Source organism: Venturia canescens, chromosome 7 (assembly GCF_019457755.1).
Source record: "Venturia canescens isolate UGA chromosome 7, ASM1945775v1, whole genome shotgun sequence".
Classification (NCBI taxonomy): domain Eukaryota; kingdom Metazoa; phylum Arthropoda; class Insecta; order Hymenoptera; family Ichneumonidae; genus Venturia; species Venturia canescens.
This window is the reverse complement of record NC_057427.1, coordinates 1,863,033-1,888,001: the sequence shown is the minus strand read 5'-3', so window position 1 is coordinate 1,888,001 and position 24,969 is coordinate 1,863,033. Positions and strand designations below refer to the sequence as shown.

General features: G+C 46.9%; 2 protein-coding genes across 20 annotated transcripts in view; one reads left to right on the top strand and one right to left on the bottom strand.

Moving 5' to 3' along the window:
• Positions 1-658: 658 nt before the first annotated feature.
• Gbeta13F (guanine nucleotide-binding protein subunit beta-1) lies at positions 659-15,278 on the bottom strand. Of its 5 annotated transcripts, none has more exons than XM_043423376.1 (8): positions 15,147-15,278; positions 14,004-14,399; positions 6,202-6,737; positions 4,497-4,642; positions 3,815-4,111; positions 3,019-3,220; positions 2,681-2,897; positions 659-2,323 (listed from the first exon to the last, which is right to left on the bottom strand). In XM_043423376.1, exons 3-8 carry the CDS (start codon positions 6,256-6,258, stop codon positions 2,217-2,219), a joined length of 1,026 nt encoding a protein of 341 aa, XP_043279311.1. In that variant the 5' UTR covers positions 6,259-6,737; positions 14,004-14,399; positions 15,147-15,278; the 3' UTR covers positions 659-2,216. The 5 variants fall into 5 exon arrangements, with proteins under 5 accessions (XP_043279311.1, XP_043279315.1, XP_043279314.1 ...); XM_043423380.1 differs by having other exon boundaries at positions 3,815-4,108; XM_043423379.1 differs by having other exon boundaries at positions 14,004-14,257; positions 15,147-15,267.
• Positions 15,279-18,707: 3,429 nt separating this feature from the next.
• The window catches only part of sei (seizure), a 63,793-nt gene continuing 57,531 nt past the window's right edge, over positions 18,708-24,969 (top strand). For 5 of the 15 annotated variants that reach the window (XM_043422804.1, XM_043422808.1, XM_043422805.1 and 2 more), the window contains exon 1: positions 18,712-22,206. In XM_043422804.1, the coding sequence (XP_043278739.1) occupies positions 22,131-22,206 (76 nt within the window). In that variant the 5' untranslated portion in view covers positions 18,712-22,130. Of the gene's footprint in view, positions 22,207-24,969 lie in introns of all 15 variants that reach the window. The other 10 variants (XM_043422809.1, XM_043422813.1, XM_043422806.1 and 7 more) reach the window with 8 other exon arrangements.

Sequence of the window (24,969 nt, the reverse complement as noted above, 5' to 3'; positions counted from 1 at the left end):
GTGGATGTATGTGTGTGCGCGTGTCGCTGCTCGTGTACGTTTTACCGCGTTTCTTCTACCCTCAGTGTTCTGTTTATTTGTATTCTGTTCGGTTATTGTTTTTTTTTTTTTTATTGAGCTATCAATCTTCATCGTTCTCGTATGGGGGCTATCAATTGATTCGTTTTTTTTTGTAATGCTCATGTGATTTTTTTCATTTCTTTTTGGTTTTTTTGTGTGGTGATACGTCGTTCATCAGGACAAACATTGATTTTTCGAGTCTCAACGAAATTTTTCATCATCTTTGGTCCGTTTGAAGGACAATTTAAAAAAATTTCAGCCTCTTGTGCTTTGCCTACTTTTTTTTAAACCCCATAGACAATGGCTGTGTACGAAAAAATTGTTGGGACTTTGAAAATCGGTGCTGCTTCGATAAGACGTGTTTCGATCTGTGGGCAAGTGAATTTGACGGTTTTTAAGTGTGCGGGGGAGATCGAGTACAATATCGTCACGAGGAAATATTTCGTATTCGATTATTTTTCTTGATTCATGAAAAATCATTCGATCGACAAATTAATCGTTTCTTCTTCTTTTTCACTCGATAATACATGAACACAGATGAGACTTTTTGCTCAGCAAGAAATAGCGCTGATATCTGACTCGTTTGCTTGCTGCATCATTTTTAAAAATGTTTTTTTTTTTTTTTTTTTTTAAATATTTAATAAAAATTATCTTGCATCTTTCGTCATTGAGAAAGGGCTCCACGACTTTCGTTCAACGGCTAGACAACGGGAGCTCGTAGATGCTTTATTATTAATTCGAAAATAGCAATAGAAATGGTGTCTTTATTATTGTTAAATAATCAATTGAATATGTTTTTTACATCGTATATTATTCGATCGATAAAGTGCGGTTTGAAATAAAAGGTAAAACTCCATTTTTCTGAGATCGAAAGGTGGAAACCCTTCTCGTTATCAATTATCCAGCATTTCCAAATGTAAGTGTACGTGTTATGTGTATTTGTATAATTTGTTTATTCCTCTTCTTCTTCTTCTTCTTCTTCTTTCGTTTAATAAATTTGTTCTCTGAGTGTTTCGTAGTCAGAAACGTTGATAATCGCGTTTGACCCTGTCGCCGACTTTTCCCCGTCGCCAGGTAACATCGACGAGTATTTTAGTGTGACGGGCGAGGGCAGCAGCGTAACGACCACCGGAGGAAGGATCGCTTCCTTCATTATTTTCTCCTCCATCATTGTTGTCATACTTATCGACCTTTAAATCGGAATGCAACACAATATTTTCGCTATATTCGAAACTCTCGTTTTTTATATCAAGTTCGTCGATATCGAACGTGGCACTGTTCGTGGATTCGGTAACGAGATTATTTTTCCTATTATCGTACTTCATCGTTCTTGGATCGAGGCTCTTTTCGTTTCTCTTCGTACTTTTACCCGGATTATCGTATTTTTCTGCTCCTTCTTTATCTTCGCTGTAGTCAACGTCGTCGCGTCGTTCGACCGTTTTTTCATCCTCGTTATTATCGCTATATTCATAATTGTCGCTGAGGCAACTCGCGCTGCAGCAACTTTTAATATCGAGACTGGTGGAATATTCGGATCTATCGATCAATTGAAAATCCGGCGTGACGCACGCGGAATGATCGTCTCGGTGATTATTTATCAGTCGATCGTCGTCCTCGTCTTCGTAGTTTTCTTCCCCGTCGTCGTCGTCGTCGTCGTCGTCGTCGTCGTCGTCGTCGTCGTCGTCGTTATCGTCATCGTCGTCTTCGTCATTTTTGTCTCCGTTACCCTCGGCATTTTTATTTTTATCGATTCTCCGTCGTCTCATTCTCGTGTACACTTCGTTCTTCATAATCGTCAAGGTCGAAGCGTCATCGTCGACGACCTGACGATACTTGTTTTTTCTCACTGTGTCATAAACCTCGTAACCATAATCGTCGCTCTCATCCAACATTGCCTCGTAATCATCGATCCTCCTTCCTCCCCCTTCCAGTCTCGTTCTGTCTATCGTGCTCATATTCACGTACTTAATCCTCGTCTCACCCGCTGACATAATCGTCCTCTTATGTTTATTCTTACTCTTCAGCATCCTCATCTTCTTCTTAATCTTCTTACTCTGATTATTATTCTTTACACTCGTCTTGTTCTTTGTTAATCCGCGGTGGTTCGTTCTTTGGAGGAGAGCTTTGGGATTACGTGGACCTAACGCCGGTCCAAGTTAGTTCCAGATGCGCAAGAACGAGTCCCATGAGCCTGTCGCTACCGCCATACCGTCCTCCGTTACACCCAAACACGAGACTCGGTTGTCGTGACCCGCGAGGATTCCTGAACAAAGTAAGCACATTTCATATTTTATTGGTCCAATAAAAAACACATTTTTTATAGGCCTATGAAAAAAAAATCAATTCTATTTTTTGTGAGTCATGAATTTCTACAAAAAAAAGACAAAAAAAAAAGAACGTTTTTGCTTCGTCCGTACGTCTGTATACTTTTAAAATTTTCTAAAAACTTGGCCACTGAACTTCAAAAAGTAAAAAAAAGATACGAAAGAGGCCACGGGCAAAGAACGTAAATTCTCGTGGGTTCGTAATAAAACTTTTTACCGAAGATTGCCCTCGAAATTCCTCAAAAGATGGGAAAAATGTGAAGAATACGAATGAAAACGAAAGGAGAAATCTTTACCGGCGCGTTCACTCTTCATAGAGTCCCAAACGTTGCAGTTGAAATCGTCGTAGCCGGCGAGCAAGAGTCTGCCACTCTTGCTGAACGCCACGCTCGTTATTCCGCAAATGATGTTGTCGTGGCTGTACATCGCGAGTTCCTGATCTGCCCTTATGTCGAAGAGTCTGCAAGTCGCGTCGTCCGAGCCCGTCGCGAACGCGTAACCGTTCGGGAAAAACTGTATAAAAATTCGAATACATTAGGAGTGAAAATAGAACGACAGAGAAAAACAACAACAACGACGCAGCAATTTTCCCTGCTCCGTTCCCAGCTCAATCTGAATTTTTTTCAAATATTACCGTAACGGCGTTGATGTCACTCTCGTGACCCGGGAAAGTTTGCTTGCACGAGCCCTCGCGGATGTCCCAAAGTTTGGCACTCGCGTCGCACGCACCGGAAACGAATGTGCGCATATCCGGTGCGAGCGATAGAGACATTACGTCACCCGTGTGACCGATGAACGATGTGCATTGTTGTCCAGTCTCGATGTCCCAAAGGGCACTGTGAACAATTCGAGGGCAATTAGTAAATGCCAATAAAAACATAAATTCTCACCCCTCGTAATTCGAACTTCACTTTTCAGCTTGTTTTCCCATTCGTTCGATCCTTTGAGGCGCTTTTTTTCCTGCGTACGATTCTCCCGAAAATCTGTACGCATAGATTTTTCGCTCATTACGAATGTGAACAAAAATTCGAAAATGAGCGAAAACTCCGAGTCAATAAAATCGTTTATAAACCCTCGATCTTTATCCCTCCCAACAAAAATCCCGGAGAACTCTAAAAAAAAACCTCGTTTCTCAATTCCCCATAATGGATAAGCAACGAGTGCGTTTATGCACGAAAAAAAAACAAAAAAAAAAAATAAAGAAAAACGATAAAATCTTCATTGATCCCACGAATATGCGCGATCGACGCACAAAATAAATCTTTCCCAAGCACCAATGTACCCTGCAGAGCATCCCCAATGCACGAAAAGTAACAAAAAAAATCTTTTATCCGTTGCGGATGCAGTGAAATCTTATTAACTATGGAAAAAAAAGGTGGCACCAGTGACCACCGCGACTCAAAGGATCGATTCTGTCAAAATGCTGGTACCATGACATGTCCCCGGAACTCGTGACGATCTGGTTGTCGTCAAGGAACCGACAGCAGGACAAGTATCCCGTGTGTCCAGGAAGTTCTCGGCTAACTCGTACGTTACCCTCTCTCGTCTTGAGACTATAGATCGAGCATATATTGTCCAGTCCACCGCAGGCTACGTAACTACCGGATGGGGCGTATGCACAGGTCATGACCCACGAAGAGCGCAATGGAATAGCATGTACCTTGTTCGTGGTATAGCTATCCCACACTATGAGTTTACCGTCCTGCGACGCCGAAACAAGGTTCCTACTGACAAAAACGTCGTATTATCCGCGCATTATTATGTATCTGTATTTTCCCACATTTTCGTTACGTATAAAGTAACGAAAAAGGCTCGTTGTGAGTAGAGAGATGGAGGAGGGTATCAAAAGAGCTGTCTCCGTCGCTGTTAAAAATCGCGTTTAAATGTCAATGATCAGTTAAATGTCAAGTGAGTTATTATTTTCGTCTATTTCATGATTTCTTTGAGATTTCGTCGGGTCCGGTTGTGATTGGCCAATGAAAAATGGATCTTTGCTCGGTGGGACAGGCTTAAAAGACACATTTCCAGCCTAGAATCGTCGGGTTAACGGTTAGCGAGTGTCTCATCGAGCGAAGGCATGCACCATGAAGCTCGCCGGATAGCGCTTTATACCTGGAATCACTGCCCCAGTGCATCGCGTAAATCTTGGCCAAGTGGCCACGTAAGGTGCGTCTCGTTCGCATCTGTATCCGGCCGATGGGCTCCATGCCAGATGTGGCCTGGACGAGGCTCGTGTCGCAAGCAGCTTTTCTCGCATCCTGTAAAAATCAAACGAAAAAAAATGTGAAATTGCATTTATTTTAAGGGGGTGAACGATGATTAATTCGATGAGGAATATCGGATTGGGGAATTCGTTCGGCGTAGGGCGGTGGACGTTTCGCCGGTTCGTCTGCTCGATATAACGTGTCGTCCACGCTCTTGGCAGGTGCGTACGCGCTGACGTACGTGCCGGAGTACAAGGGAGTGAACGAGGAGCAGCACGAAAGTAGTAATAGTAGTACTAAAAGAAGGAGAAGAAGAAGAAGAAGAAGAAGAAAAGTGAGTGCGGAGAGCGAGGGATATCCGCGCGCGCAAACGACCGAGAGTAAAGCGTCGGAGCAAAGTGGATGGGAGAGAGGGATGGTGCGCGGTATTGATCAGGGAAACGACGGTTATGCCGCGCCCTACTACCACCACTACTGCTTCCGAGCAGCGTCGCCACCATGAAACCACCTTGCCACAGTTTAGCCTCCCTCTGCTTCGACCCCTTTTTTCCTTCGTCCTCCATGGCTCGTCATCGCGGAGCTTCGAATTCGTGTGAAACGACTCGCATAAGCCCGATCAACATGCTCACGTTTCATCAATACTTTATTTCCACGTAGATTTGCAATTTTTTCATTCTTTCATTTCAGTTTCCTCGTCGTGGGCTCGTGGATGAAGCTTCTTTTTCCGGGGATCGATAGATTTTACGTACACGATTACTGCACTTTGTTTGCTGAGGATAATGAGCACGGGATAATGAAGTTCCGAATATCAAACAATTTATGGGGCCAAGATTTTTCTGCAGAACTTTTGATACTTTTTCACTACTTCTGGGCCAAGAACCACTTCTTCAGAAATAAAAGGGGGCCTAATGAGGAAGCAAACGTTCGAGTTGTATCTCTGCAACTTTGGCTCACTCAGAAGATGTAGAGAGGGCTCGGGCATCGCGCGGAAATAATGAGAGCGTAACAATCCGTTGGCACGTACTTTCGTGGCCCATCAAGACGTTCGACAAAGTAAAGAGTGCTGAATGAGCTCGTAAGGGAAAGGGTAGGCTTGTTGTTTCCAAGGTGGACGACCGTTCGAGCGATGAATAGAGAGGATTGGTCGAGGTTAGTGCCAAGTGCACTTGGGCCAAGTGACATGTATACGTGTGTATATGTGTGCAGGGGGGAGGGCACGTCGTCGACACGTATGTCGACGTGAGGTGGCTCGTGTGTACGTCGCCGGGTTGCCTCACGTCGCACAAACCCCTTTCCACGTCTCTCATATTTCCTCGTGGACTTTTATGTCTGAAACAATGCAGGATTTGAGCTCGGTCTCGTTGCGGACGATCTTTGGCAAGGTGCAACTGTTGCTTCGGCGGATTTTCGGGTTGGGAACGTTTGGCAAGTGGAGACGGGGAGCACGAGGCTTGGGAATAACTTCCCGAAGGCACTTCTTCCTCGTCCAAAAATGTGTACTTTGGACCGTTTGGAGTGTCAAAATGTTGGATATCTCGGTGCGAACTCGCTTACGGATATCCTCGTTCATACTTCGGGGAATGTGAAACCGGATCGATCTCGAGGAAACTCACCCGAATGACATTCTTGAGAGTTTCCGCCTCCTGGCGAAGGCTCTCGAGTTCGTTCATGGTGCCCTATCGAGTGTTTTCTCCTCAACTCTGTATTCCCTCTCGACTCCCTTAGCCTCTGTGTTTTACAAGTCGGTGGGTAAAGGCTTCTCCTAAACGAGGAGCCTTTGTTCGAGACTTTGGAATGGCACTGGTACGGCTCGCGGTGTCGCAAAAGCGTCGTTACGCTACCGCTGGTCCCTCGTCGTATCCGTCGTCGTCGCGTCTCCTCTCTTCGTTCTTCCTTCGCTCCGTCCTTACTCTTATTACCGTCCTCGTTTTTCCTCGTGACTCGATGCACCGGCGATTGCGATCCACAACTGGTACTGCGCGTCCACTGTTTTCAGAGACGAGCAGCCGCTTCTCCGGTCCCCGAATAGTCGTCTCTAAAACTAACTCGGTCCCGTTACGATTCTTCTTCCCCTGGCGTTTCAGGCCTGCCCTGAATTTGCCGCCCCGCGCGCCACCGTTCGCACCTCTTAGCGCGATCGTCGCCGCCTCTGTAATAATAAAATTCACAAATATTTCATCAGACAACATTCCAATAATTTCACCACGAATTTGTTGAAATTTCTCGCCCCTCTCGCTCGATTCCATTGAAAATCGTAATTGCTATAACTACCAATCGGCACCGGAGCTCTTTATCATCGCGCAATTATTCACCGAAACATTCAAACGCGGCTCTTCCGTATACGCACGGTCTTCACCGGGGTTAATCTTCCCCTTCGTTTATTCTCTCAGGGAAATACGGTACGTGGAAAAAGGCACGACGAGGGGCTGAACTTAAAAGATATTCCCGGCGAGGAACTAGCCGGGTTTGCCCTCACGCCGGCGCACCTCGCACACGTTTCAAGTCTCCAATTCGTACGGTTCGTAGAAACGAGGAATCGGGCCAGTGATTAGTGGCACATTTGGAGGATCAAGTTTCCATTCGTCATTCGGAGTCGCGCGAATAAAATTATCTCGATCGGCACGAGTGCAACCCCGAAACAAGCCCGACCCCGAGACTTTTAATTGAAGCAACCTCGCAATCGGTGAGCCCAGTTTGTAACGAAAAAGGGCGCGTCGCGGTGTGGAAGACTGCTGTGAGAAAACTTACTCCCTTTCCGAGCCTAGACCCGCTGTCACGACATCATCGAGCGTTCCCCGACATGTTCCCGTGACGTTGGGCGAGCCACACTGTGGAGCAGCGGGCGGTATTTAAGGCGAGTTTATCGCGCGCGCACGAGCCAGCGGAAATCCGGCGAACGGGGCACTAACACTGCGGCGAGATACGGACACAGACGGACGTACACATGGCACTGTGGGCAGTTGAGCGTTTCAAGGATTACGGGCTAAGAAGCATTATGACGAAAGCGTGCGGGGCTGGACGAGTCGGCCCTCAGTGATGAGTGAACCGATGACGTTGCTCCGGTTGCACCGAGATTGAACGAGCGACCGCGGGGTGTTGGACGGACGGAAAATTCATTTGATTCGAGGCCCTCTTAAGGAGCGACGGGGTCCAAGAGCTTCAGGATCGTCTGATCGCACTTCGGGCAAAATTCCAAGCCAAGTGTTCTCGAGTCTCTCGAATCCGAGGGCCGAACGAACCGACGCCGGGCGGCAGCACGGGATCGACGTCGACGGGGAATCCTCGACACTGGAATCGCACAGACCACACCCAGGGAAGAGTGTCAAGCGGAGGAACGAGTGAGCGAGAGAAAAGCATCAATGCTGGAGAGGCGCAAACGGTCGACGGGGGTGGCTCGGCAGCGCAGAACACACTCGGCGAGCGCGCCCGACGGGCGAGGAGGCGAGAGAGGATCGACGACGGTGGCGCAGCCACGACGCCCGACGGCCTGCCCCCAAACGATGCCGGCGCCGCTGCCGCCATTGTCGGAGCGTGTGACAGGTTGCTGTTGCGCTCCCCTCGATCCCCTCCGCACCGGGCGCAGCAGGGAGCACCGCCAAAGTCGCTTCACTTTTCTTCCCTCGTTATTTCCTTCCGCGATAATTTTCCCTCGACAGCAGTTTCCAATGACTCGGACCAGTCTCCGGAGCCCTTGGATCGACGAGTCGTCCCGCTCGTTCGATGGCTTCGGCAGCTTCTCGAGGCGACGAGCCTTCGAGAGGTTTCGCTACCAGTTGCTGCTCGAAGTTCAACCTTTAATTTCTCTCCGTCAACGATGCCTCGAAGTCGAGCCTCGGGCTTGAGATCCGAGAGCCGGGGGCGTGGCCGATGGGAAGGAGGGTGCAGGCTCCGAATTCGCCGCGTGTGAGTCAGCCTATTTAGGGGGTTTTTTTGTCTTCCCTCGAAAATCCGAAGTTGCACGAACTTCGGTCCGATCCCAACGAGCGGGTAAACCGGAGGAAAAAATTGCACACCGTGCGACGGCGGAGCGATGGATGGCTGATTATTGTTCATTTAACAGGGGCTAAGCGCGTCGAGGGAAGCGGCAGAGCTTCTGCAACATCGAGCCCTCCGCGCTCGGACGGGCTCGTCTCACCGCGGCTGGCTGCTTTGCTCTCACGCTCGAGCTCGTCGCCCGAGCGTTATACGAGAGCGCGGACACACGCACGGGCGCGATTATCATCGTCATCGACGGCCGCTCCGTCCCAGGCGATCGTTCTCGTACATGCATTACGGGGTCGTTAGCCCTCGAACGCTTCGCTCGCGCGCTCGGAGCGTGTGTCAGACGCTCCGCATCGTTCACTGCTGGACGAGCTGCCCCATCGAAATTTCTTTCATCTCATCCCCAGTCCCCCGGGAGCAGCAGCATCGTTTTCGTACTTTTCGTCATCGACGATTACGATGAAGAAATTGAGACGAAAGCAGCGCGGGAGGAGCGTGCATCGGATTCTTTCGATTCGAAGCAACAGATGAGTATCGGGTCGACGTGCCAGGAGAAGCCTTCTCGCGTCCCTCTCCCTCGAGGTCTTCGGCTCACCCCCTTTCCCGCAGCCCTCGTCGCCGCCCCGCCGCCATCGCGTACACATACTCGCACGCGACTTTTATCCGCGAATGGCTCTCTCCGGAGCTGCTGCGTTGCCAAGTTTTTCTCCCGGCCTGGCCCTGCCGCCGCGGATGGAAGCCAGCCGACTCTTTTGCCGTCGTGTTTTCCCCCCTTTTTCACCTCCCTCCGCCTGCTCTGGCTGGCTCGCTTCAGCGGCGGCGATAATGGAAATTGAGCGAGGCGCAACAGACTTCAACCCCCGCAGGCTCGAGCCGAGGACGCCCGTCGTTGGAAACTGAGCTTCGCCGGTGCGGCGACTCTCTCCCTCCTCCGCATCTACAGGTTGCCAGGAAGATGCACCTGCGTGCTTACGATTTTTCGTAAACGAAGCGTTCGCCTGCTCGGACTCTCTGGAATCCTCCTCGGCCTCGATCCTTTCGTTTCTCTTCACAAGTATCTCTCCCCGCGCTCCAGTCGAATACGTTTTTATTGAACGTTCGGTGGGGAAAAGCGGCCACGTTATCCGCCGTTATGACGACAAAGCGCAGAGGAAAAGAGAGCACGGGAGAGGGGAGCCCGCGCGCGGTTTCAGAGATCGATACGTCGTTCCGAATATCAGATACGAACACACCGACGCACTGCCCCAACCCCCCGTCCGGCGTGTGCGTTCGGCTTCGCACTTATACCCTCTGAATAAAGCCACATTCGTAGCCAAAATATACACGGGCCAATGTTCCACGTAGACACGAAAACTAAATCGCGCCAGCACCGTGATGGTGCTGCTCGTTTCTGGCTCTGCTCCGGGGGCCACGCGAACCGACTTGATTTCCGAATATATATGCGTTTCGAGACGGCAGGTACGCGAGTGACGTCAGTCGAGGAGTGTGACGTCAGAGCGGAGCGTGACCGCAGCCTCGAGAGGTCTCTTCGCCTCTTACTTCCATTATTTCCGATATTTTTCAGTGATTCGTAATTGGGGATAATCGAGAGCCGGTGAATTCTCGACGGAGAGTATGAAAGTTGCTCGGCAAGTTGCTCCTGGTTTGAGGAATTTATTGGACTTCGCCTCCCAGCGAGCAATCCCGCCGAAATTGTTGGTCCGTATCGACTTTCTGGGTTCGGAGAGAAGCAAGGAAACGAAAACTCGGTGCGGTTTCACTGGCTTTTTCGCGAGATTACGGAGCATGACGTCAGCGCATCGATGCCCGCGCGCGCGCGCGCGCGCGCGGGCTCCAGTTATTTGGATTTCGGGGTTAACGAGGCGGCAGCCCGAGCTCCGTGTGCCGCCGCTCCGCTAATGGCCAGTCTTCGGCGGGTGCTTCGCTCCGGAGCTCGGGGGATGGAGTCTCATGCGGGGGGGAGAAAGGCTCGGAGACGAGGAAAACTTAGGAAACGGAGGGAAGGCGAGTGCACGCGGGGGAAACGGCCCGTCAATGTGCATGCACGGAATCGCGAAACGAACGAATAAAAAATCGCGGACGGACGCGCAGAGCCCACTCGCTGCTGGCTTCGTCAGAAACCTCAAACCTAACGCGCGTCACGAATATTATCCGGCGAGAATACGTTGACCCTAGACTTCTGCGGCGGTTAACTGGTGCGCGCCCTACTAACCATTCCGCACGAATTTATCCAACGACGGATCCTCTTTCTCTCTTCCTCTCCCTTCCGAGGGGTTCGCGCGCGCGTTCGCGCGCCTCTTTCTCCTTTTTCATCTTTTCTCTTTTTCGCTCTCCCTCAGCACGCCGGAACATTCGCCACCGGGTGTTTCCTGCTGCTGCTGCTGCTGCTTCGAGAGCATAAAGGGCGCTAAAGTGGCAGGGAAACCTCGAAGGGAAAGGGAAGCAGGGGGCCGAGGGGAGGCCGGAGAAAGCGAGGGGACTGCGGACGAGCTGCTGCTTTGCAAGCGTTCTTCTGGCCAGGCGACGTGCATCAACCGCGAAGGGAAGGGACGGAAGAAACGGAAGGGAGAGTCCTCTCGAGCCTACCAACACCGGAAATAATTCTGCACTTGTACACGCGCTGTTTTACGATTTAAATTAGATGCTTCGGCGAGGAGCTCGCTCCCGACGAACTTCATTTATTTCTGCGCTCGCTGGAAAAAGGGCACGAAGGATTTCCAAAATTACACACGAGTTTCAATCCCACTTTAACGATTCCCAATTATTTTTGACGTTCGAAAAGGTCAGAGCTTGCTGCCCCGCTCGCAATTCGGTTAATCACAATATCGGTATTTTTATCCCCGACGTGTCATTCTTCAAATGACTGAAATAGCCCCCCCCCCCCCCCACCCCTCCGCCGCCGGTGATTAGCGAATAGGAATAAAGCGAATGGAGAGCAACGAGAACTCGATTCGAAAACAAGCGAATCGAGGAACAGCACCGAGCTGCGATGCTTGCGCCAAGTGCCGCTCGCGATTTAATCGCTTTACGCAACGAATAAGCAGCCCCTCGAATGAAAGTCGATTTTCACTTCGTTGGCGTATCTCGTAAGAGGATGAGACAGGTGGAGAATCGAGTGTGCAGCGGGCGACGAGCGGCAGGAAATTTGCGAGAGCTCCCATCTTTCTCATTTACCACCGAAACGAAGAACGCGCGAGAGTTTCGTTCTAAAACCGTTTCGGCTTCGTCGATATTTTTAAAGCTCTTCTCAGAGGGAGCGGAGAGAGACTTTTGATCCAACGACGTACTGAATGGAAGCTTTGAATGAGTGTGCCGTCGAGGTCTCGAAGCGATAGCGACGATATTGGAAAAGGAATAAAAAGAATAAAAAACAACTGCATTTAAACTCCGATCAAACAAATGACGAGTCTCGGGATCCAGCGTTATTCGTTACGAAAGACGAGACTTGGAAAGAAAACCGACTGCGGAACAATTAAGGGCGATTAAGGGGATCCAGCGTTATTCGTTACGAAAGACGAGACTTGGAAAGAAAACCGACTGCGGAACAATTAAGGGCGATTAAGAAAACTCGATCCATCGGTACAGTCGGGATGAAAAATTCACCGGAATTTCTCGCCCTGCATTAGATTTGTGGTTGACAGATGGAAAGAAACTGGAGAAAATATCGCCTCGATCTTTTGAGGCAGTAAAAAGTTTGAAGAAGAATGCAAAATCGCGATAACGTCGACGAGAAAACTCAGCTGCGTTAAAAAATTTTTTAGGAGGATTCTCTTAGAGACGGAAATGTCAAAATTTTGAAATAAACGTTTCCGGACGACGCTCGAGTGGCATTGTTTGCGACTGTACAGCTGAAAGCTTCCAAAGACAGCTGCAAACTTGCGGAGGATCGCTCGTTCAATTGACCGGCCAATGAAATGACGCCATTTTACTCTGGGATTACGTTACCGCAGTATTAAATGTACTCACATTGTTCGAAGAATTCACGCGCCCCCCCTTAACAGAAGTACCGCTCAATATGATATTCGTCAATAGAAATGGATGCACACGCACATCAAAATGTTCTGCGGCTGGCCGTACGAGCGTGGCTCATCTGCATTCTGACAGCGGGCATTTATGTTTGACAGAAAAAGTTCACCGCTTTCGAGACAATTGTTCATCAACGTTCGAGGATTCATGAACGTGAAAAATGAAGGGAAATGGGAAAATAAATGGAGCGCAGTGCTCGGATTCTCAGACTGACAAACGAGAAACAAGTCTCATTCTCACGGTGAATGTGTGAATGTGCTTAGGCTCGCATAACGTCAGATCTGGAGGTGAATCTTCGTGAAATGGAGAAATACTGAAAAAACGTCGAATTTTAAATGTCGAATCGTTTAAACGATTTTTCTAAGAAGGCATGAATTTCGGGTTATTCTCGAGTGGATAAACGTCATTGAATGGATTTTTCGTCGAAGGAAATTTCAAAGATTTGAATCATTCTAGGCCCACAAACATCAAACGTTTGGTAGAGAAAAGTATTTTCCAGTTCGTTAAAAAATGAAAAATGTTTTTGACAGGTTGGTTGATAGAAATCACTTCCACAAGTTCCAAAGGCCTTCGAGTGTATTTTGAGGAGAGCAAATACTTTCGAGAATTCCTGAGAACGCTACGTACTCGTCAACACGTATTTACGAGTCGACCGAGAGCGTATGTAAATTCCTGAAAGAGCGTTCGTAAATTAATGTCAACACTGACAAAGCCTAGGGCGTTTGATAATCACATAAAGAGGATATCTTATCAGAAAATCATTTCGATGTTGTCAGAAGTTTAGAAACTCTGTAGATTTCCATCGAGTCATGTTTGTGAATAATTTTTTTTAAACTGCAGATTACGTGCGTTCGTCACTCTCTACGAATTTATAAAGAAAAATATTCAGCGGTGTATCCGCCGAGAAAAAAAAGAACGAGAGGTCGGTCATCACTCGGCGTTCGGCGTAATCGATAGCACAAACCGTGTGGCAAAAAGACCGAGAGAGAGAGAGAGAGAGAGAGAGAGGGAGAGCGAGCGAGCGAGAAAAAAGATTGGCCGTTAAACAGCGAGTACGGGATTTTTATGTTCTCAAGGTTTTGTTTTTATTAAAATAAAGGTTTCTACTTTTTTTTCGTTCGAACTGGGGCTGGGAGAAAAAAACAAGAGAAGAGAGAGAGGGGAAGAGAGCTCTCCCTCGAGCTCAGTCTCCCTCTAACGGCGGCCATATTGGCTGTCTCATGGGCGCAACAACGCGGGCAGGGGAGGGAATGCCCGGAGCGAAAATTTTCATTGCAAGATTCATGAAACCACTCTTAAAAACATTATTATTTTCATTAAATCGAATGAAAAACACAGATGCTTTTTTTCACTTCCAAATACGACCCGAATGCGAGAGGGCGCTCGAAACACTGCAAAATTTACGTACCTGATGCTCCCGAACGGAGCTTGTGGTAAACTCGTGCGGTTTCTCAAGTTCGGCAAAATTAAACGGTCGCTCCACCGTTCTTTTTCTCCCAGAACTGTGGCACACACATCAACACGCACACACACACATACACGAGAAACTCACAGTTTGTCGTCTCCCTTTATCACGATAAAAACACACTTTTGGAATTTGCTAGCCTTCTTTATTGTTGCAAGGTTTATATTTTCTACGAGTTCTTGATTGATTAGATAAAACTGTAATTTCACAGATGTTTAAATTTGTGAGCTTATTCTTTTTATTCTAATTCACTCGTATCGTCGTCCAAAACTGACAGCAGCACTGGTCGAATGACGAGTCACATCGAGAGAAGCGGCAGTTGCTTTCGGCTATTCCACACTTTGTACGTACATAAATACACATTTATATATATTTGTATCAATGTATTCACATATACACTCATATATAAACGAATATTTATAAATTTGAAAAAGAAAACAAAATGATTCTAAATCTCAATGAACGAGCTCATCTCTCCATTCTTCACTCTCTCGCGCTCTCGTTACTCTTCTCGAAGAGAAGATACAAAAAAAAGCTCATTCGCAAAACTCTTTGACACGAACACACACGGTTAACTAGCGCGGACACGGCGGAAAAGAGAGACAAACCGGGCGAAAAGTATGAGAGAGGAGGGGTGAATAAGAATCTGTAAAGAGCGAGAGAGACAGCTTCGGAGCGGCAGCTCGTTAATTAAAACGAAGAGAAAAAACGCGTGAAAGCGAACGAAAAACTTCACACTCTGCAATCACTAGATGTTACATTTTTTCAATCGCGATTTAAAGACTGAAGGAAAAAAAAGTACGTTCGAGGGAAATAAGATCGCGTCCTTCCGGGTTATTTTTCGAAATGGACGGTTTTTTTACGTTTCTCTGTTTCTCTGTCTCCCTCTCTCCGTCGATCGCAAATACAAGTTTTTGGATGCACAACCGAGCGCACAGTTACGGTTTGATTATATATTCTCGACAGATACTTTTTGTTTCTTCTCTTTACAAATTCCGTTTTCCAACCACTCAACTTTTTTCTCTCATATGAAATCCGCACCTCTCAAACTTCTCGCTCGTTTTGTTTTATTTGACTTTTTCTTACTTCTTTCTCTCTTTCTATCTCGTATTTTCTTTTTTTTTTATAATACTTTTCGTTTCCTCTCGCTATCGCGACGACGAAGCGGAGAGCCCTGGCTTGTGCTTTGCCTGCTCGCGACGACCAACACCGCTCGCGGGCGGCAGGCAGGGCGGGGCTCCCTGCTACGAGCTCCGTAGACCCCGGTTTCGTTGATTCCGAACATCCACGAGCATTCACGACGCTCGCCTTCTCTCTCGCTCCCTTCATTTTCCATACGATCCCCTTTCACTTGCCATTTTTATGTATTCTCGCGCACAAATTCAAACACTTTCTCATCGCGAGACACGAAACCTTAGAAAATTCTGTGAAACCCGAAATGTCAGTACTTCCAAATATTACGAATGATTGCCGCCAATAAAATCAAAAATATTAGAACAATAAGCGTTTCGAAAATCGGCACATATTTTTTTTTGGAAGATACAGAAATTTATTCGAACCTCCGAGTTGTTAAAAAATCAAGTTTTGAGTCGGAAGAACAAATTTACTGAAAAAGGAGCAATAATTTGACAAAATTCTTTGCAAAATTCGTAAAATATCTTAAAAAATTTGAAATCGATAAAACAGTACACGACGCTACCGCGATTATGCGTGACCTGAACGCTTTCACTGCGTCAGTAGTTTACCGACTGTCGATAGGGTAGATTCCCTCTATCGACAGTCGCTAGAATTTTCGTATCCAAAGCAGGTATTCGGAGGGACTGTGTTTCCATTGGCGGATCAAAGGAATTCCCAAACGTAAAAAACGAGGGAAAAATCTTGTAGTGAATTTGACCACTTGATTGTTTGTGTTACGAGGCATCGAATCAACAAAACTTGATTAAGAAGCTTTTTTATATCCATCGTTCTTTTATCGATGCGACAGTCCGAGTGTTGGGAAAAGTGAGCTCGAAACTACGCGAGTTGTCCTCCAGGGGAAAACTCAGGAAACATTCGATTCGTGGGTTCAACCGCAATGCGCACATCACCGCCCGATCACGGTTCACACGGTTGAATGCGAATGTTTTCACTGAATTCCTTTACTGGTTCAAACAAAGGAAGCAATTAATACAAAATTGTTTGCATTCGTCGCACGTCGTAAAAAATTCTCCTTTTCTGATCCGACCTTCGAAACATTTTCTGAACAAATTTTGTCCGATTTTCTTCTGAAATATGTCGAGGGAAGTCGCATATTCATAACCAAAAAAAGCGTCTCAAAATGTTTTGGTTTCAACATGTGTGGGTTATTCTAAGATCATTTCCGATAGACATTTGTCTCGATTGAACAACATTGATACGGAGAATTTCAAACAACTTGACGTTTATCCAATGGTCATGGCAAACAAGCGCATATGATTAAGCGTTCGATATGCTGAATGCGGCGGATGAGTAATAATAATGTGGAAAAGTGGACGACATATATGTACACGCGGTACTTAATGTCGTGCGAGTGCCAATTTCCAATTGCACGCATTCGGCGGCCCTGTTGAGTCGATCGATATACGGTGAATGACGAAGAAAAAGATGAAAAATGAAATGAAGTGGCATCGCGCGGGAGGAATAGAGAGAAAGCAATTAAAGCTGACAGTGTGTGTGTTCATGTGTCTGCGTAAACGTGTGTGGGAATAATTGTCGTGCGGAATGCGGAATTAAAGGGTCACGAAGCGATCGAAATAGAAAGACACGAAGTGGGAAAATTATATGCACGCCACGAGGCAATAAATGGGGACTGGAAAGGGGATGGAGTTGAAAGAAAAAAAAAGAAGAAAAAAACCGGTAAAAACGAACGAAAAATGCAGATCGAGGCTGTGCCAGAACGGAATGCACGCTAAACGCACTCGCGTCCCTTTTACCACCGTTTATAAATTACGTGTCTCGAATAACGAACACACTATTAGCAATTCGTTCGTTACTAAACAGGCGTCAACAAACGTGTATTTCAAATCACAATCGGACGACGGGTTCGCCATATTTGATTGGAACGATCTCGTCCAACGTTCGCAATTGCTGCTGTAGCCCGCGTACGTATATTTTCTTTTCATCAAAAACAAAATCGTTTCTCATTTATTTACAATGAAAATATTCAATGAAAATAATAATTTATCGAGTTTTCGCGGTTTATTTATTCGATCTACGCTGTTATTATCGGCTCGAAGAATCTCGAAGTTTTATCACGGTGAGAACGAATAAATGTCACGACTAGAGAGTATAAAACGTCGTACGATTAATACCGAATAAAATAATAAATGAGAAACGAAATGATTTTTCTTCGTTGCTCTCTGCCCCCTCCCTCGACATTTATTTTTCATTTATTCGGAGCTTAACCCTAAAGTCCGGTCTCGTTCTGGAATTAATAAACACGAGCAGGAGGGGTCGCGATGCAGCAGGCGATTATATACGAACGGGACAGCGTGGCATCGAGTCAAGTGGGATCCGGGCCAAAGGGCGCTGTTGCACGAATAATCTTGAAACAATATTTTTCAGCCTTTCCCTCAGTTCTTATCCCCGAAAACTCACGAGCTCGATCGGCCCCGATGAGTTATCAAGGTCATTAGCGTCGAAAGAGAATGTTCCAGCACGGCTCCGAGTTGTCCTTCGCAGATGGAAAAATAACGTTCGACGCCTCAGCTTTTCGCAATTATCTGCCAATGATTCCAATCATCATTATTTTTATCGGAATGCGATCTCCGTTGCGGAAACCCATGCGTCAGCTTCCGGAATTATCGAAGTTATTGAAACATCGAATATTCGAGATTCTCCGCAACTACTTTTAAGGCAGTTGGCCGCTTTCGGAGACGGAAAGATCGTTTTTTTTTTTCGTTTTCATATTCGCTGCAGAGAAAGTGGCGTCGTTTCGGTTTGGAGATCTCATAAAAGAAAAAACAAATTTTAACAAATATTTATGTCATTCTTTTAAAATTTTATTAAATGAAGCGAAATTATTAATTAAATAAATTATTAAATGATCATTTACTAAAATTTGATTGAATTTTTAATAAATTTTTTTTCTTTTTAATCCCTGTCAAGCTCGTCAGAGCTGTCAAACGTCTACAAAAAGGAGTAAAAAAATAATCGAAAGTATTCTTGATTTTCAGGTGAGAATTACCGACTCCAGAGCTCTTCCGCACGGAAAATTCTCGTGGCAAGTTCATCCAGCATGAAGAGTGCGATAAGTTCGTTTAATCTCGAGTTATTTTTTCCCGATGGTATTTGGGAGAGTGAGGAAGTATGTGCAGAGCTTGAGGACGATGAATGATGGAGTCAAAGTGAAAAAAGATGGGGAAAAAGCCCCGATCTTATTGGCCCTCCGAACTGAATGAGTGCTTCGGATTCCTCGTAACAAAAAAGGTAAAAAGTGCAAATAGATAAAGAGAGAGCGCGGAAGAGAGGAAGGTGGTCGGTTGGGTGTGCGCGCGTGTATCGGAGTTTTTGAGTAACGTTATCTCTTCTAGTATATCGTGAGTCCGGAGCGTTGTAATCGGGTCGCATAGGTGGGGGTGGCTTTTGGACGCAGGCGCCGGTGCGAGCTGTGAACTGAAACGAAACGAAGCCTGGTCTGGCTCGTCGTCGTCGTCGTCGCGAGCGTAGTCCGCCTCTGTGCCACCACGACGACCACCACCACGACTCTGGCCATTACCATCACCACCACCACCACCGAGACGACGAGCGACGTCGACGTCGTCGTCGCGGAACAAGCCGAGGGACATCGGCCCCCGTCTCGTCGTCGGTTCTCGTGCGTCGCTCCTCGGATCTCGCCGCGACTAGTTCGACGATTGAAACGATAGAGAGGGCCGCTCTGCGCGAGTGAATATCGCGAGAAAGGACAAAGATCGGAGAGGGCTTTTTATCGGGCTGGGGGGATCGCGGGGGCGAGGATAAAACGAGGGATTCGGGTTTCCTCATTTGTCAACCCTCTCGGTCTCTGCTGGCTTTCGCTCCCTCTGCCAACGTCGAGCTGGACGATCGAACAAAGAGGGATTCGACGGAAGGATTGGGATTTGCGGCATCAAAGGAGCCCGCGAGGCGGCAAGTGACGAGTGCGACGATTCTGTGGTCTAAAAAAAGACATTGAAAATTTCGAGAGCTCTGAATTTCAAAGCCAGCGGCAGGAGCGGCGCTACCCGCGGCACGAGCCTCGTGCGTATGCGTGCGTCCGGGTGCGTGGGCGTGCGAGTGTGCCAGTTGTTGTTCCCTGTCGGGAGGCAGTTCGGGGACGCCGCAGTTTTGGGAGCCGGCGCGCGGGATCGGACCACGTTTTCTAGTCGAATGCGAGAAGTCACGACGGTCGAGGAGTTGGAAAGGGCGTCTCGATGAAGCTCCGGAGTCCTTCGAGTGCGAGGACGATGCCCGAAAAGCTGTAGAATGAGAATCAGCACCGGAGCTCGAGTCGTTCGCGATCAGAGGCAGAAGCACTTTCGGCGGCTCGTCGCATCGAGCACGATAAATCGTCAGTGGCAAAAGAGAGAAAGTAGCCTCGAGGAGGGCGAATATGCACAGCTGACCGAGTGCGTGGCTCTGGCGACCCCGGCGTCGTCGTGGGTGACGTAAATTATTGTCTAAATTTCAAAAGTACGCCACCGAGAAACGCCAAACGAGTCTCGATATTGATATACGTAGAAATTCGTGAGATCTTTGTACATTCGTGTTACCGCGTGACTGTGTACGTGTGCGTGCTTCTGTACACACAGTGGAGGAAAAAAAGGCAAACAAAAAAAAGAAAAAAGAAAAAAGAAAAAGAAAAACAAGAGGAGAAAATACGAAACGTCAGCACGCTCTACGTGCGCCAAGCATTGATCGTGCGTGGCTCTCCTCTGCTCCCGGTGGCTCTCGTTTCACCGCGGGCTCGTACAAACTCGACTGCAACACCACGTGCCTTCTATCCTCACTTCTCGCGTCGTCCAGGACTCTCTCAGAACCTCAATTTCCTCTCAATCTCTTTCATTCTCTCTTCCTCTCTCTCTCTCTCTCTCATTCGTTGGAATTCGAAGGAAACCAAAGCGAACAAAAACCGACCAAATAGTTAGCGAGACGCGGTCAAGAGTCCCGAGGGTAACGACGAAAAAATCACTCAACAGTCGACAATCGTTGGTAGCGAAGCAGTTCAAAGGCGCAGAAAACGGAGACCAATAGGCCACAGTAGCGACTGCCGTTTCTCGTCGGACGAGCGATTACTCTTAAATTTGTGGAGGAATTAGGAAGAATTAGAGTTTAAGCGAGATCGCGGCTCTCGAGCCGTTTCCGGGAGTCCGGAATAGAGGAAGTCGAAAAAAAACGGTGAAATCTTGATGAAAAGGTGACGGGGAATTAGAACTTTCGTCGAGGAGCCCGTGATTGATGTACGTCGAGTTAAATAATCGAGAATCAACGATTCGAGGACTGCGTTGAATCGCACGTAGGAACGGGGGCAAAATAAAAGAGTAAAAATGTGAAATGCCGAGGGTGAAAAGGATTTTTGGCGGTAAATAAAACGGTTTTATTGCCCGGAGTCTCAGCGATATTGAAAAGAGAAAAAAGCCGATCGGGAAGCGGCGATCAGGGAGAAATAGTGATTGATCGAGGACACCGCGGCGATGATAGATTAGTCGGGAATAATTAACGAGGTCGGATCGTCGAGTGATTACGGCCGCGAATCATCAGACACGATAAAGACGATCAGGAAATGACGCTGAGGATAATAACGAGGGAGCCAATGAGAACGCGATGCTCTCGGAACGTTTTTGCCAGATTGAAGACGGCAGCGACAAAACTACGTGGAGATTCGAGCAGCTATCTGCAGTCTGATCCTACTATTTCAACAGGCGCATTGACTTTAAGGTATTCAGGGATAACAACGAAGACATCGAGATCGAAAAGCGATCGGAAAGACGTCAGCAACTACGACAACGAAATTTTTCACCATCCCGGAGCCCCGAACGATAATAATCCCGTTAAAAACATCACGAGTGGCCATAAAATCAATAATTATTTTATGCATTATTATCATTGCAAGTTTGAAATAAACGTTGATAACGAAGTGACGACAATCGACGCGATGATCACACGGTGCTCGTTCCTACGGCGGCCGGTTCGTCGCTGAATTGAACAATCTCATTATTCGATGCTCGCTGCCGCTTCCGAGATCGCTATTAAACCTGGAGAATTGGATTGTCGGCGTCGCTAGACTGAAAGAACCTTCGTAGCGAGATTATTCGAAAAATAAACAAACGAATACGGATATTTGGCTTCCCGTATTAAATCGCATCGTTACCGATCGAAATTTATGAAAAACCAGATCGTTATAAAACGAAGCAGGAAGGTAAAAGCGAACGTTGAAGATCCGACAAATTGTTATTCAAATAAATCATTTACGCGCGAACGTGTGTGTGTGTGTGTGCGTGCGTGCGTGCGTGCGTGCCTACGTGGCTTTTTATCACGGGAGTTAAAATAATGCGGCTACTCGTGCTGTAAAATATATCGACGAGACTCACTTGAGGCCTACGCGTAATTATAATCCTCCGGTAATAAACACGGTTAAATACTCGATTTTCAAATAATCACTCTAAAACTTAATAATAACAACAACAACAACAACAACAACAATAATAATAATAATAGCGAAAAATCTTAAATATCGATCGAAATAATAAGCGAAATAAGTAAATAAAGCCTCGATTAGTGCTCTCTGTCCGTAAGAATTAATCATGCTCAATTCGTGCTGTGCTTTTTTTATTATCCAACAAATATGGTGGCTCGTGCCTGAGTCGTCGTAACTCGTGATATATCGGAGCGTGTTTTTCAGTGCCAGCTGGATGACAGTTCATCTCACTCGTATCAATCCACTAAAATTGTTGATATTATTATCGCAACTCGATCGATTCCCAGCATCAACCTCGTGACGACGCGCTGGGCAACAACATTAAAATATAAATACAAATATAAGGAGAAAAACAAATAGGAATAAACCCAGTCACTCTGGGGATCTCACGGGGTGAAATGCCTGTGAGACGGGGTCATGTTGCACCCAGGACCACCATAATCGAAACCATCATTAGAAAATTCGATACTCATGGTGAGTTTTCATGAAAATTCATCGTTTAAAAACTTGTCAAATCTCCGTTTTTTTCGGTCCGATTCGTAGCGCTCGTTTTCATCCGAAAAATGACGCGGTTGAGAGCGACGCGTCCTCGGGCCGAGAGCAAAGGAGCTTCAATTGTTTTCAGTGATCATGCTGGTCGTTGCCGCGAACCTGGTTACGTGGAAACGCACATTTGGGGGCTGAAATTTCAAAAGAAACTTTACAAGGAGCCTCGAAGATACGTTTCCACAGAAATAATGGATCTCGGGACAGCGAGAATGTCAGGGCACCCAGCCAAATTTTCACTTCCGATTATTATTCACCGCGTGCTCTCGGAACCCTCGTATTTTTCCTCGAGTATGCAGATTTAGCTGAAATTACAAATTTTTCGTCGACGGAGTTACTTTCTGTACGAATCCAACGAGCACTGGACTTTCCGCTCCTCGCTGAGCGCCCACCTTTATTTCTGTGTTTTAAACTGACGCTCTCATTTTCAATCGTCGTTGATCAGCAGGAATCGAGGAACTTTGTTCGTCGAGCCACGACCGGAGGCGCGAGCTCGTCAAAATTTTCCATTTCCTCGATCATCGTCTTGCACTTTGTTCATCGTGGGTTCATCGGAGCCCCACGAAAAATGGGGGACTCGATGAATTTGGTTGAAAAATGCCTCGTCGAGGATATCCTCGCAAGCGGAAACATTCCGCGAATTACGTTAATGAGAACAAAACGAATTTAATCGACGGACTGGCCAATAGTTTAATCTTCCCGAGTCGAGGACAATTGCGCATGGCTATAGGAAATATAGGAAAGCTCATAAATATAGCGAGTTGGATAGTGAGGACGCTGTTCCAATAACTCGAACGTGCATCACGTTTGATCGCGTCCCTATACTGAGGACGTTACAGGGAGCCAGCAATTGGCATTGGGGTCACCGATAAATGTTACCGCTGACCCTATGATCAATTCATCGACGTCCTTTGAATTTTTTCTATCCTCGCTTGAACACGTACCGTTCATTGGAAAGAGCTGGAGAGAAAAAGTGGGATGAAGAGTGAGAGCGAGAAGGAGGAAGAAAAAGAGATGGAGAGGTTTGACGATGAGGGATGCTTTTATCATTTTTTTCTCCCCTTTTCCTTCTGGATTTCACAAGCACAGTAATAACGACACAATGCATCGTGTCAGCAGCAATACCACTCGAGAAATGTACTCGCCGGTCTCTCGTCCTCTTCGTCATCGTTTTTTCCTCCTTTTCTCTGTTTCTTTTTACTTTTTTTCCTCCACAACAAGCAATAGGCTCGATCTCAATGTGTGTATTGCTAGAATTGTTATCGGGAACTTGAGAGTTTACATTCGTGGCGAAAGAAATATTTTCTGTAAGTACGTTTCTCGTATTTATCACTTTATTTCATCATTTAGTGGATCTCTCGAGGGCTCTATTTAGGCTGGTGTATCGAGGCAAGCATTGTGTAATCGAGCAAACTTTTGGGAAGTCCTTTCCATTCGACTAGGCAGGGTGAATCGAATGATTGGAAAGTTTGATGGGATTCCTCGCGTCTGCGACAATGTGCTCAAATGCTTAAAAACTTTATTTCAATATCCGGTCCCGCGCGGGGACGATGGGACTTGCATCGACGTTGTTTGTAGCTTTGCGGAGTGTTTCAGCTCATTTTTAATGTCTGGAGAGGGCGTTGTAAAGTAATTTTCGTCGATTTCGAACAGTTGCTTCGCAGTCGAGTGCTCACGCGATCCGGAAGAGTGAGAAGAAACGACGAAGCGCGACAACGCTTCGACAGCGTCGTGAGGTCGATCGATCGAAAATTCCTCGCTCATTTTGACGCGGAAAATTGACGCGGAAGGGCGCGCAAATGGGCAAGTACAAATGCTCGTACGCGTGTCAATAACAATAAAAATATCGGGAAAGAAAACGCAGGAGAAGGAGACTGAAAATATCGGGGCCGAATCGCATTGGCTAATAAGCATTAACGCGATAAATTCTCGGGAAACCATACAAGGACAAATTTATATAATAAAAAGAAAGGAGAAAAAAATATGTATGCCAAGCACAAGAGGGTTCGGGGATGGCTCGGAGGGATGGCATTCGCGGTTCTGGTGCACGGAACACGCGTCCGTCCGTGCATACGTCAAGCCTTGGCTTCTAATCTGACGTGCCAGTTGCTTCCCCTGCTCCCGCTCGGGCGAGCATTCAACTATATTTCCGAGCGATATGTATCATTGTAACACACTCGGAGAGGCGAAGGGCGCGGAAAAAACATTCGTCAGATGACCCTGTGGAAGGTAGATTCGCTTTTTTTACCGCGCGAATCCATCGTGCCGGAGGGGAAGCAGGAGGAAGCGTTGATATTTCACGATCGAGAAGTGATGTGAACTCGGATCTGTTTAAAATGTTTTTAAAAAAAAATTTTTTTTATTTTTCGTAGTCACAGCGAGATGCGACGAGGAGCAGCGAGTTATTTTGAGTTTGACAAACGTTTATTCTCATCGTTGTCACTACTCTTGTGTTTCGTCGAGGCGAATATTTTTCCGCTTCTATTTCAAGTGATAAAGCACGAAAACGCGTCTGCACTTTTGCGTCTTCGGCCTCCCCTCCTTTTCTTTCGAACGCTCGGCAAGCCACGCGTTCCAACTTTGTTTCGAAGTTGTCACCGCGATTGTTCGGCCGCTCGATCTCTCGCTGCGTCAAAGAGCGCTCCCCCCGGTAGCGCACCAGTCCGCCGGCGGCTTATCCATAAATAAAAC